General features: G+C 43.4%; 1 protein-coding gene across 1 annotated transcript in view; it reads left to right on the top strand.

Moving 5' to 3' along the window:
• Positions 1-14146, top strand: part of LOC309555577 (uncharacterized protein) — a gene marked incomplete at both ends in the record, with an annotated part of 64637 nt that overhangs the window by 32594 nt on the left and 17897 nt on the right. Inside the window, one exon of the mRNA XM_082257636.1 lies at positions 11635-11780. Within this exon, the coding sequence (XP_082113762.1) occupies positions 11635-11780 (146 nt within the window). The remainder of the gene's footprint in view (positions 1-11634; positions 11781-14146) is intronic.

The following is a 14146-nucleotide window of genomic DNA, read 5'->3' as shown; positions in this document are numbered from 1 at the left end:
ATTTTAGGTCTACTAACAAGATTGACTGACACTGAAAATATATGACAATATGTGCCCAGCAGCTGGCTCAGAGCTTGAATGTGTACACAAGGAAGGCTTATACAGGTATAAAACATGCATCAAATATGTTAAATGCACATATAACCTTAAAGTAGAACTATAGGCAAAACTTTTTTCCTGGTGCCTCCATGGCAGCATACCTGTGATAGAGCTCCACCTCTACTCCACCTTCAGGACTAGTAAATAGCTTAAAAGAAAGATGCCCCCTACTCCCAGCATTATCCTTTTTTTTCCTCATACCTCTTGACGGGTGAAGAGTAGCAGTATGTTCTTACCTGCTGACCATCTGGCAGCTTACGCTGGGTTAAGCCTCTCCCAAGCGCAGTCCCTGTACTCAGGCCGCTCAAAGCGCTAAAAAGTCTGGGAACCCCTTCTGCAGATCTTTTGGAGTATGCAGAGTTTCCTAATGAGGAACGCAGTCTGCCATAACTGTTTTGCATAAAGAGTTTTTTTTGTGATTGGCATTGATGGCGGTAGCAGCAGGATCAGCATTCTTTGACTCCCCCCTGCTATCTTTCTTCAGGTATCTACATTTATTTTCCCTCCTCTCCAGGTGAGTTTGTTCCATTTTATTGTATCCCTCCTTCCCCTCCATCTGCTTAATTTTCCCCTTTCTCTTTACCAGCCAGCCAGGCATTCCTTGGGGTGTAGTTTTTCCTTCCTTTATTCATTCAGAGAATCATTTATTTAAAAATATATATATATATATATAGATATACAGTACAGACCAAAAGTTTGGACCCACCTTCTCATTCAAAGAGTTTTCTTTATTTTCATGACTATCAAAATTGTAGAGTCACACTTCAAGAGGTAGTCACCTGAAATGGTTTTCACTTCACAGTTGTGCCCTGTCAGGTTTAATAAGTGTGATTTCTTGCCTTATAAATGGGGTTGGGACCATCAGTTGTGTTGTGCAGAAGTCAGGTGGATACACAGCTGATAGTCCTACTGAATAGACTGTTAGAATCAGGGCTGTCTTTGACACAGGGCAAAAGGGGAAGCTGCCCAGGGTCTAGTCATTGTTGTGGGGCCCAAAGCAGCTGCCCCTTGAGCCCCCTAATAGCTGATAAGTGGATTCAAGAGGGCCCAAGAAAATTTTTGCCCAGGGTCCAATCAAGAATAAAGACGGCCCTGGTTAGAATTTGTATTATAGCAAGAAAAAAAGCAGCTAAGTACAGGAAAACGAGTGGCAGAAGAGACTTGTTTGGGCTAAAGAACACAAGGAATGGACATTAGACCAGTGGAAATCTGTGCTTTGGTCTGATGAGTCCAAATTTGAGATCTTTGGTTCCAACCACCGTGTCTTTGTGCGACGCAGAAAAGGTGACCGGATGGACTCTACATGCCTGGTTCCCACCATGAAGCATGGAGGAGGAGGTGTGATGGTGCTTTGCTGGTGACACTGTTGGGGATTTATTCAAAATTGAAGGCATACTGAACCAGCATGGCTACCACAGTATCTTGCAGCGGCATGCTATTCCATCCGGGTTTGCATTTAGTTGGACCATCATTTATTTTTCAACAGGACAATGACCCCAAACACACCTCCAGGCTGTGTAAGGGCTATTTGACCAAGAAGGAGAGTGATGGGGTGCTGCGCCAGATGACCTGGCCTCCACAGTCACAGGACCTGAACCCAATCGAGATGGTTTGGGGTGAGCTGGACCACAGAGTGAAGGCAAAGGGGCCAACAAGTGCTAAGCATCTCTGGGAACTCCTTCAAGACTGTTGGAAGACCATTTCAGTTGACTAACTCTTGAAGCTCATCAAGAGAATGCCAAGAGTGTGCAAAGCAGTAATCAAAGCAAAAGGTGGCTACTTTGAAGAACCTAGAATATGACATATTTTCAGTTGTTTCACACTTTTTTGTTATGTATATAATTCCACATGTGTTAATTCATAGTTTTGATGCCTTCAGTGTGAATCTACAATTTTCATAGTCATGAGAATAAAGAAAACTCTTTGAATGAGAAGTATGTGTGTGTATGTATATATATATATATATATATATATATATATATATATATGTGTGTGTGTATATATGTGTGTGTTGTGGGAGATTAGCTCACAGTGATCCCCTTTTCCAGAAAAGTAAGGCCAGCATGCAGGTAATTTATTTAAAGTCTGGTGGGTTGCCAGCTTTATTTAGCAGAGGTTTGCAAATATGAAAAAACAACAAAACAGTAAAATAGATCCTTGCCTTTTGCCTTCCGGTGCTAAACTACACAGCAGTTTTTCTCACTATACAGTGTGGAGCTGGTCCCCATCACCCACAAAAACATTTGGAAAAGCAAACTTTTTTTTTTTTTTCCAAAAAGAGCTCCTCTCTCAGATTCCCTTCTGAGTCTCAGACCAGAATATTCCTGTGCTCTCTTCCTGTTCATTTAAAGTCCAGCTGAGCATGGACTCAGGTGACCCACAATCTCTGGACCGGAACCTAGCCTGTCACAGAGACTGGAAAAATCCGGGCCGGATTCTGGTTTGGTCTCTTACTACCGAACGTATGCGAGGTGAGATATACCGATTATTGACTACCTCACCTCGCATACCGTCACTATGTGTGTGTAATGTGTATGTGTGCGTGTATGTATATATATATATATATATATATATATATATATGTATGTATTAATGAAACAAGCCTTCCCATTTTTAGTTTATAAAAAAAAGAGCATTAGAGTATCCTGATTTTGAAGCTTTCTTCCTCCTCCCTATTTTCAGCTGATCCTCTTGCACTAGCCAACATGAGCCATTCACCTCATGATCAAGATCAGCAAATGTCTATTAGGTATGGGACCACCCTTGCGTGAGTATCAAAAGAGTGCACTGATAAATGTGTTTTTAAAAAAAAAAAAAAAACACATTTCTCTCTCGATATTTTTTAGCCCTGTTTACTCAAAGAGATCGAGAAAGTCACCCAGGACATTATGCTTATCCTCGTGAACGCAGTTCGGGCCACAGATCGCATTCATCTAGACATAGATCTTCCGGTCAATCTAGATCTCATAGGAGCTATGAGAGCTCTCCCTCTCCTCATACGTGTTCGGTGAGGACAAAATGCTGGGCCTGTGGCGCCACACCCCTACCTAACAAGCTGGTCTTTCAGAGCTGCTTTAAGGAATACGCAGCTGACCGAGACCAAGAAAGTCTACAAGTGGCCAAGCTTTTGAAACAGACCATGAAAGATTCTCTTTCTGAACTGGCTGCCATGATGCCTGCTAAGGCAATACCTCAGGACCCACAGGGAACAGACATTGATCCATAGGTGCCAGGCCCCTCTATGGCCAGCATGCCAATTTGCCCTTCAGGGCACAGGGTCAGAACCCCTTCTCAGGAAAAGGAGGTGATTGAGGAGGAGTGGAAGAAGACGGAAAATAAGTTTTCACTCACAAAGTTTGAGAAACTTTACCCTCTAATTCCAGCTGATTCAGAGCCCCTGGATTCGATGCCAGTGTGGGAAACAGCAGTGACCCAACTAACAAAGAAACTTTCTCTTTCTATGGATTCAGCATCCTTTAAAGATCCTTTAGAGAGGTGTATGGATCTGGATCTCAAAAGGAGCAATCTAGCTTCAGGTGCAGCATGAAAGCCAGCAATCGCCCTTACATCAGTGTCCACAGCAATAAAAGCCTGAACAGAAAACATAAGAGTCGGCTATCAGACAAGATGTGCCAAAGAAAGACATCATAAAGGCACTGGATGAGCTGAAGATGTTGGCCGATTTCGTCGGAGAAGCAGCAATTGACACCATTCGCTGCTCAGCCAGAGCAATTCAGTCATGGCCAAAAGGGCCTTATGGCTAAAGTCGTGGGCAGCGGATATTGCTTCAAAACATAACTGGTGCAGGAATCCCTTTGATGGGAAGGCACTGTTTGGGGAGAAATTGGACAAAGCAATTTCTAGAGTGACTGGTGACAAATCAGGCTTACTTCCACAAGACAGAGGGGCCGGGAGATCCAGAAACTTCTCTTCTAGATTTCAACAATCCAGGTCAAGAAATTTCAGACAGTCTTGCCAAAATAGGGATGCCCGGAAAACCTGGAGGGGTACCCAGTCTTCCTTTCTCAGAACAAGAAAAAGAAAACCTTTCTCCGCCATCCAGGATAAAAAAAAAACCTTTTTTGACATAGGGCAGGCCCAAACACTCCCGGTGGGAACCAGGCTCAAACATTTTGTGCCAGTTTGGGCAAAAAGATGTCAGGACCCTTGTGTCCTATCTACAATAAAACACGGACACTAAAGGACTTTCTTTCCTCAGCCTCCTCAAGATTACTTCAAGAGGACAGAGATCCCAACATCATCACAAAAAGCGGAAGCTCTTCTGCAGTTTATAACGACTCTCCATGTACAGAGCGCAGCGGTTCCAGTGCCCCCTTTGGAGCAATATACAGGTTTTTACTCTACTCTATTCCTCGTTCCAAAGAAAACTGGGGGATGGAGACCAGTAATAGACCTGAGAAACCTCAATCGACATATCGATCTAGAAAGTTTCAAGATGGAATCTCTGCAGACGATAATCCAAGCAGTATAACCAAAGGATTGGTTACTCTCAATAGCTCTTCAGAATGCCTATCTGCGCATTCCAATTCTTCCGTCCTCTCAGAGATATCTGAGGTTTGCAGTGGGGCGTCTACATCTTCAGTTTCAGTGCCTTCCATTCGGACTATGCACTTCTCCTTGGGTCTTCACCAAGGTCCTAGTCTCTACCATAGCCCTTCTCAGGGAAAAGGGCCTACGGGTATATCATTACCTGGACGACATCCTCTTGCTCGTGGACAGTCAGTCACCTTTTTGCACAGAGGGACATCTTGTTACAGTCTTTGGCCCAGGCAGGGAGGTTAATAAACTATCAGAAGAGCCATCTCATGCCTACCCAGCAGATGATCTATCTTGGAGCATTATTCAACACCAGTCAGGGTACAGTGTCATTACCCATACAGAAGGTGAAGATCCTCATTCAGAGAGTTTCCAAGATTTTGCACAACCCCGCCTGACAGCTTCTCTGTGTTTGAGCCTCATAGGCTCAATGTCAGCATGCATTCAGATGGTGCCATGTCACGTTGGCATCTGAGGTACTTTCAGACAGGCTTCCTAAAACAGTGGAAGAAACAACGTCTCTCACAGACCATCCTCTTAACACCATGCATGCGCAGAAGTCTTCATTGGTGGCCGAAGCTTCAGAACCTCTCCAAACCGCGATAGTTGGGTTCCCTCTCCTGGACCACAATTACTTCAGATGCCAGCGGAAAAGGGTGGAGAGCCCATTTCGAGGAAATCGAGGAAATCGAGGTCCAGGGAAGATGGTCCTTTCAAGCCGAGAGCTTAGTCTCGAGCATCCTGGAGTTGAGAGGAGCATTCCTAGCCTTAACCTCTCTAGCTCCCCACATCAGAGGAAAGAGAGTCCTTCTATCACTGGACAACAGGGCAGTAGTCTCCTATATTCAAAAACAGGGCGGGACTCGCAGCAGGTCGCTTCTGTCAAGAGTAGAACAGATCATGCTCTGGGCAGAGAGGAATCTCCTAGACCTCAGAGCAGTGTATCTCCCGGCCAGGCTAAACAATCAAGCGGACATTCTCTCCAGATCTTGTCCAGACAACAATGAATGGGCCCTGCATCCGCACATATTTCACCAGATCGCCAATCACTGGAAATATCCTCAGGTAGATCTGTTCGCTACACCACGGAACACCAAGCTTCCCAGATTTCTCTCCCGTTTTCCACACCTCCAGATGGAAGCAGTGGACGCTCTGACATGCACCTGGGACTTCGACACAGGGTATGCCTTCCCACCTCGCCCTCTTATTCTAAAATTCTTCCTGAGGCTCCTGAAGGAACCAGTACACATCCAGGTGATTCTCCCTTATTGGCACAAGAGACCTTAGTTTCCACTAGCAATGCGGCTGTCTGTGAACACACCTCTGACACTTCCCCTGTTCCCTCAACTTCTATAGCAGGGCAGAGTCTCTCATCCAAACCCGCACGGATTGGATCTACCGGTGTGGAAATTGAGTGGCGGAGGTTTGAAGCCTTAGGCTGTTCCCCGGAAGTCATTTCGACACTCCTTCAAACAAGAAAACAACAACAAACTCCATCTATTCAAGAATCTGGGAAAAGTTCCAAACCTTTGCGGCAGGGAAAAAAAAAATAAAAATTTTTGATCGATTCTCACCTTCAGTCTCCAATATTTTGGGGTTCCTACAGACCGGACTTGACCTAGGCCTAGGTCTCAGTTCATTAAAGGTCCAGGTGGCCGCATTATCAATGGCAACAAATTCAAGATGGGCGGTCAACCCTCTTGATATTACGTTCCTTAGAGGGGTGTTAAAGTCTTTTCCTCTGGTCAGATGCACCTTTCCAAAATGGGACCTAACTTTAATCCTGGAAGCCTTGGCGGAACATCCTTTTGCTTCTATGGAACAAATATCGATTTTGAACTTATCCTTATAGATGGCCTTTCTTCTAGCCATTACATCTGGCAGGAGGATATCGGACTTGCAAGCCCTGGGAATCAGAGAGGATCACGTTTCTTTCTTTCCAGACAGAGTGGAACTGCAACCTATTCAAGGTTTCACCCCTAAAGTCGCTACTGCAAGTCACCTCAGGGAACCACGGGCCTTGCCATTAGTTTTTTTCCCGAGTCAGAAATAGACCCAAGCTTGGACATAGCGAAAGTCCACAAGAAGTATCTCGAGGCTACAGAAAAATTTAGAACATCTAACAGGCTGTTCATTATCCCATGGTAAAGCCTCTAGCAGGACTCTTGCATCATGGATTGTCAAACTAATACATAAAGTGTACAGGGCTAAAGGCATGGTTCCTCCAGAGCAGGTAAAGGTTCATTCAACAAGATCAATTTCTGCCTCATGGGCAGCCAGAGCGAACGTCTCCCTGGATACCATCTGCAGGGCTGCCCCATGGTCGTCTCAGCACACATTAATAAAACATTGAGTTGACCCTGGAACACTCACCACTGTAGAATTTGAAAGAAGGACCATGCAGGAAGCCCTTTCTTCAGCTAAAAAAAAAAAAAACATTTCCTTGTCTTTAAGCCTCTACCCACCCTTTTGTCAACTAGTTATTTATCACAGGTATGGTGCTATGGAGGCAACAGGGAAACTGAAAATTGTATCATACTTACCGTAATTTTCCTTTCCTGGTGCCTATCCATGGCAGCATACGCTCCCTGTATTCTCAGTATTCCCTACCTCAGTATTCTATATCACAGGAGAATGCTGGAAGTAGGGGGGTCTTTCTTTTAAGCTATTCACTAGTCCTGAAGGCAGAGTAGAGGCGGAGCTCTATCACAGGTATGCTGCCATGGATAGGCACCAGGAAAGGAAAATTACGGTAAGTATGATACAATTTTCATTTTTTTTTTCATTTTGGATAGAGTAAGGGGGGGTTATAACTCCTGTCAGATTTTTTTTTGCCATCTGTGTTACATTTCGGAGATTTCGCTTCATTTCCTATCCCATAGCCAAAAACGAATTGAGACGAAATCCCTGCAAATGAAGGGAATTCCTTGGGGACCCCTAGGTCTCCAGAACTAGTGTCCGCTTAGGAAGATTTCCACGCTATTACTTTTTTGGGGACAATCCAAAATTTGGGATTTTCTTTTACTTTCACTTTCAATGATAATAGTAAACAGGACAAATAGAGAGGATGGATCTCCTTAACGGGGGCACAGACAGCAATAAAATCTGACAGGTGTTCTAACCCCTCTACACTCCAACTAAAAAAAAAGGTTTGCCTTTTGTTATACTTTAAGGAAATATTGTTGTTGAAATGAATGGTCCGGCAGCAGGGTCTCTTTAATCATATAAAATATGAAATTTCATAAATTTGCTACAATGATAAACATATTACAAAACTTCAGTAGCGCAAAAAAATAATAAGGAAAATAAAATCCCCATACACCTCTGATAGAGATGCATGCAATCAATAATTAATACACTTAATAAGCTCATCTGCTGTTACTTAAAATATATATCAATAAAAGTTCATAAACGTCCAAAACGCTGTCCAATTGAGGAGCACTAGTGTCTTTACAGGATCACCAACACACTCTGCCACCACCGTGCATAAATATATATCAGCCAAAGGGGGGACTCACCAGATATCGTTGCCTACCCAGTCACATGGATAAGGCAAATAGGCATAGATATGGCAAATAGGTATACTGTATGGCTAAACCCAATACTCCTCTTTCAACCGCCAACTGTCCTCTGATGGAATACCTGCTCATCTGCTCACATGTAGGGGTATAAACAGAAGGCTCCACTAGCGTGATAATGTTTTGAATCAAGTTTATTTAATAAAAATAACATACATTGCACTCACTTTTTAGCAGTTATAAATAGCACATCAAAGTGTCAAAATCCAAGATCACAGGGTCACACCCCTGTGTCTACGGCGTCCACTTCCTAGTTACCGGAGAGCTGTAAGTGTCCCCAACCATCGCTTTTACCAGCGTGGAGCTGGTAGGAGGATCTATGGCGGCTACATCTCTTGGACATCTCTTGCAATGTACCGTATTTTCCGGCGTATAAGACGACTGGGCGTATAAAACGACCCCCCTAATTTTCATCTACCAGTAATTCTTAGACTTGGGTTACCTTGGAGATATTATACTCGGCGTATAAGACGACCCCCCCATTTTTGGGGGATTTTTTTGAGGTTCAAAAGTAGTCTTATACGCCAGAAAATACAGTATGTTATTTTTATTAAATAAACTTGATTCAAAACATTATCACTCTAGTGGAGCCTTCTGTTTATACCCCTACATGTGAGCGGATGAGGAGGTATTCCATCAGAGGAAAGTTGGCGGTTGAAAGAGGAGTATTGAGTTTAACCATATACCTATTTGCCATATCTATGCCTATTTGCCTTATTCATGTGAGTGAGTAGGCAACGATATCTGGTGAGTCCCCCCTTTGCCTGATATATTTCTGCACGGTGGTGGCGGAGTGTGTTGGTGGTCCTGTAAAGACACTAGTGCTCCTCAATTGGACAGTGTTTTGGACGTTTATGAACCTTTGTGAACTTTTATTGATATATATTTTAAGTAACAGCAGATGAGCTGCGCGGTGTATTATTTATTGATTGCATGCATCTCTACCAGAGGTGTATGGGGATTTTATTTTCCTTATTAGTTTTTTGCACTACTGAAGTTTTGTAATATGTTTATCATTGTAGCAAATTTATAAAATTTCATATTTTATATGTCTTTGTACAAGTAGCAGCATTTCTATTTCTTATCTACATTATACTCCTGAGCACATAGGTTCACTTTATAATTACCACCGCTAGTGGGCTTATAGGTCTTTTTCTCTATCTCTTTAATCATAGTCATCACTGATTACGAATTTTGCATAAGGTAGCATGTATCTACAGGGATCTGTTGGTTTATCAATCGCATGAAGTTACGTTTGACATGTTAAAACAGTTGAGATCCCAGTGTCACAGAGTATATCGTAAAATATACTCGCTTAAACCTTTTTCACCTTTTAAATTCATATTTTATTGCCCAATTGAAAATCAGAAATGTTGACATTTGTATACATTCTATTAAAACTGCATTGAATCTGCAGTACATTGGACCATTCAATAGTGTAGTGAATTAGCCATCCTGGCAGCACTCAGACTAAACTTGTTTTACATGTAATGTTGCTGTGGTTTAGTTGTGGATAGTGTAGGAAAGCATTATCGACCATGTCAAATTTGTATTTCTGTGGACCCACTAAAATTTTTACCCTCTCTATTTATACTGGTGGCCACTTTCCAGAACGGAAAGTGATGCAAAAATCCATCATTTTGGTTTATCACCAGAACAGGAATAGAGGGGAAATTATCCAATGGGAACACTTGTTCCAGTCAGTGCTGTAGCTTGGCCTAGGCCAACAAGGCCCAGGCCTAGGGCAGCACTTTGCAGGGGGGCAGCAAAAAAGCTGCACCCCGCACAAATAAAAAATAAAAACAGCCTCCCCCATCTCCCACACAAAAAGGGCCCCTGCCAGCTTGAGCTACACTTTTAGTATAGTGCCAGTCTTATGGGGCGAATTGGGCCGGAGGGCAGGGTCCAGGAAGCAAATCAGTCTGGCAGCCCCATAAAGTGGTCACACCGCTACCTGTGAGTATGATAATACCGGCCGGTGAGGACATTCGGACAGACCGCAGGCTGCTGACCACACTTAATACAACTGGCCCCACGCCCGCCAATGCTAATAAGTGTGGCACTGCAGCCTAATACCCTCCTCCGCCCCCCAGGTATGGCAGGCATCATGTCAATTAATATAATTTTATTTCTTTAAACATTCTTGTCCTTGAGCGAGAATATTGAATTGCATCATATACAATTAAGACTTTTAATTGTATATGATGCTGTATATGTATGGCAATAATATTTTGGACCTGCTTACCTCATATGTGCTATCCCAATATGTCACTAGATTAGTAAGATTACTCCTATCTTATAAGATATTTGGACTTGTGTTTGCTGCCACTGATTATTTCACTTATTTGAATAATGACTCTGGACTTCCTAGTCATTATACAAATAAGTGAAATAATCCTATGATTACAATCAGTGGCAGCAAACACAAGTCCAACTATCCTAAAAGAAAGGAGTAATCTTACTAATCGAGTGACATGAGACTGTACTAATGGGCAATAATAAGGCTGCACTGATGGCCACTGATGAGGTGGCACTGATAAGGCTGCACTGATGGCCACTGATGAGGTGGCACTGATAAGCTGCACTGATGGCCACTGATATGCTGCATTAATGGGCACTAATAGGCTGATATGATGGGCACTAATATGCTGCTCTGATTGCCACTGATGAGGCGGCAATGGTGGGTACTGATAAACTGCACTGATGACCACTGAAGAGGCAGCACTGATAAGTTGCACTGATGGGGCTGCAGTGATAAGGCAGCACTGATGGGCACTGACATGATGCAATGATAGGCTGCACTAATGGACACTGATAGGCTGCACTGGTGGCCGCTGATGAGGCCGCACTGATATGCGGCACTGATGAGGCAGTATTGAGGCTGCACTGATGGACACTGAAAAGGCTGCACTGATGGGCACTGGTGATGAGGTTGAACTGATGGGCACTGATAGACTGTGGTTGTGGTCTGTGGTTTACAGGTGACAGGGCGGGTCATAAACAAGAAGGAGTGTGGCCTTTACTAAAAAGGGATGGGCCGTATTAAATTAGGGGGTGCCCAAGTTTAGTCAGGCCTAGGGCAGCACGAAACCTAAAAAACACCACTGGTTCCAGTGCCAAATAAGAGAGGATTTCCCTCACGTCTTAGAATATTTCTTTCCACTTCGTGTGGTGTCTATTGGGCAGACAGTGTGTGGAAATCTCTTCAATGGAACATATGATAAAAAAAAGTGTTTTTTAACAATTGTTTACACTATCTAAAACTAAAATATAAGTTTTGGCTTTAAAACTGTAACTTCAATATGCATCTGCCAATAACCTGTATAGACTTGATACTCATCCAAACTATTAGACTGTTTTTTTAAAGAAACTCTACTTGCAATGTTCTGATTCTTTGCAGACTTGACTGTGTGAGGAATAAATTCTGGGTTGCTGCTTTCGGAGTCATTTCCTCTGGATTAGCCATTCTCTCTAGTTTTGGACTGTTGTTACTATGCGGAGTGCCCTTTGTCATTACTGTGGCAAATGCTCCTTTTCTTATTTTAGGTAAGTTAAAGTATAGGTGTATAATTTGTGGTGCCCATCCTCGGGGGGGGCTGCTGAGAATATATTCTGGTCTCCCTTGTTAGTACAGCCAATCACAAGCACAGACACATGCGCACTGACCGTAAAGGCTCAGTCTATGGGATGTCCTTTTAAATATGTTTTGCTGAATAACTTGAAACAGGAGAGAGGTAAAAGGTTTCAGGATACTCCAAAAGAAAAGTAGCAATATCAGAGGGACGGCTTCTTACTAATCTTCTCTAAGCAGCCTTTCCTGGAGGTAACAGGGGATGGCCAGCATATTTAGATCTCTATAAGAGCAGTCTCAGTCTATATAGCATCCTCTGGCACTTAGTTCCATTCTAGCACTTGCACACTCAGGAGTCCACAACAAAGTCTTTACTCGTAATGTCCAAAGAGCTGTCTGCCATCCACAGTGAGGGAAACAAAAAATCCTTCTCCAGAATCAGACTTCAGGATGATGCACTCCAGCAAATGATCCTTAAAGGATTACTAAACCCACAACAGTGAAATCAGTCTGTATATGCAGTAAAGCATGCTTGTTATAGTCACTGAGGGACCTAAGGGGTAATCATCTGCATTGTGTAAAAAGGCTGTTTGATCCTGTCTTTTTTGATCCTCCCCTTCTTCCACAGTCCGTAATCCATCTACTGATAGAACAGAGCTTTGGAGGCACTATGCACATGCTCAGTTTGGTGTGTATTGCACAGGGCCAATCAGTACTGTCCAGACAGAGGGTCAGGGGTCAAGCAGCCTCATAGGACAGTAAGAGGAGAATGAAAACTCCTCCTACAAGCTTTAACCAGGGATCGGCCAGACACCAATAGGAGTCACAAGACTGCCATATACTGCTGATGAGAAAAGGTATATAGCAGTTTATATTTACTAAAATATTAGCATTTCCATGTTCTGTGTACTGTGGGAGACTAGATATAGTGAATGCAGGATCCTGGGTTTAGTAACACTTTAACCACTTGCCGACTGCCTAACGCCGATCTACGTCGGCAGTCAGCCCCTCACAGGTAAAGCGACGTAGGTCTACGTCGCTAGCCTTTGAGGGTCTAGGGAGCGAGCGCGCGCCGCCGAAGGCGCGCTCCTGCTCCCGCGCGGTCACGCACCCCCCCGCGCGTGTGACCGTTGGGCCCGATGTCCGCCGATCACTCTGCGATCGTCGTGGGAGAGGGAGAAAGTCAGGCGGCTTGTGTAAACAAGCTGCCTGTCATTCTCCCCGGTGTATGAAGGATGATCATACGATTCTACTATGTAGAACCGTTGATCACTGTTCATACATCTGAAGCCACAGCCAATCACAGTAGAAAGCACGCCCCTAGGGACACACACAGCCCCTCCCTCTCAAATAAAGTTAACCCCTTTACTACCAGTGTATTTTTACAGTAACAGTGCATATGTATAGCATGTCACTGGTAACCCCAAAAGTGTCAAAAATGTCAGTCAAGGGTCTGATCTGTCTGCCGCAATGTCGCAGTACTGCAAAAAAAATCGCAGATCACTGCCAATACGCGTTAAAAAAAAAAACAACAAAAATCTTTCCCTTTGTTAGTAAACGCGATAACTTTTGTGCAAACCAATCAAAATACGCTTTTTGCGATTTTTTTTTTACCAAACATAGGTAGCATAAAACAAATTGGCTGAAAATGTTAAAAAATTTTGATTTTTACATTTTTTTGGGGGGGAATTTCATGTGAAAAATATTGCTATTTTTGCAAAATTTACGCTCTTTTTTTTGTTTATAGCGCATGATCAAAAAATCGCACAGGTGATCAAATACCACCAAAAGAAAGCTCTGTTTGTGGGAAAAAAGGACGCCAAATTCGTTTAGATACAGCGTCGCACGACCGCGCAATTGTCCGTTAAAGTCACGCAGTGCCGAATCGCAAAATACCCCCTGGTCAGGAAGGGAGTAAAATCTTCCGGGGCTTAAGTGGTTAAGCAATCTTCTCCAGGTCCTTAGCCCAGTGCCTGCTGAGGCCTGAACTGCAGTTTCTTGTCTCACCTAGCTACAGTATCTCCCAGAGAAAAAAGCCCTGGGAGAAGTGGGACCCTCCCTGGAGAGGAAGGATCACTCTGTTCAGGCCTCCCTAGCATTTATCACCTCCCCAGCCACCTTCTGAACACCTCCTTACAGGGCTTGGCTAAGGCATGATAAATATTAACACTAGACATTTGAATCTCCCTTTCCTATGTTCTGTAAGCTTCTTCCACAAGCAGGTAGGAGAAAACAGACACCCAGCTTAGGAAACCATAACAGAAAAAATATTGTATCACTGCTTCACACACTACAGTGAAGCCAACAAATAAATTTAGCCTAAATTTTAAAGGGTAATTTT

Source organism: Pelophylax lessonae (assembly GCF_965119305.1).
Source record: "Pelophylax lessonae genome assembly, chromosome: 5".
NCBI classification, from domain to species: domain Eukaryota; kingdom Metazoa; phylum Chordata; class Amphibia; order Anura; family Ranidae; genus Pelophylax; species Pelophylax lessonae.
Note: the sequence above shows the minus strand (reverse complement) of the source record. Positions and strands in the feature narration are given on the sequence as shown.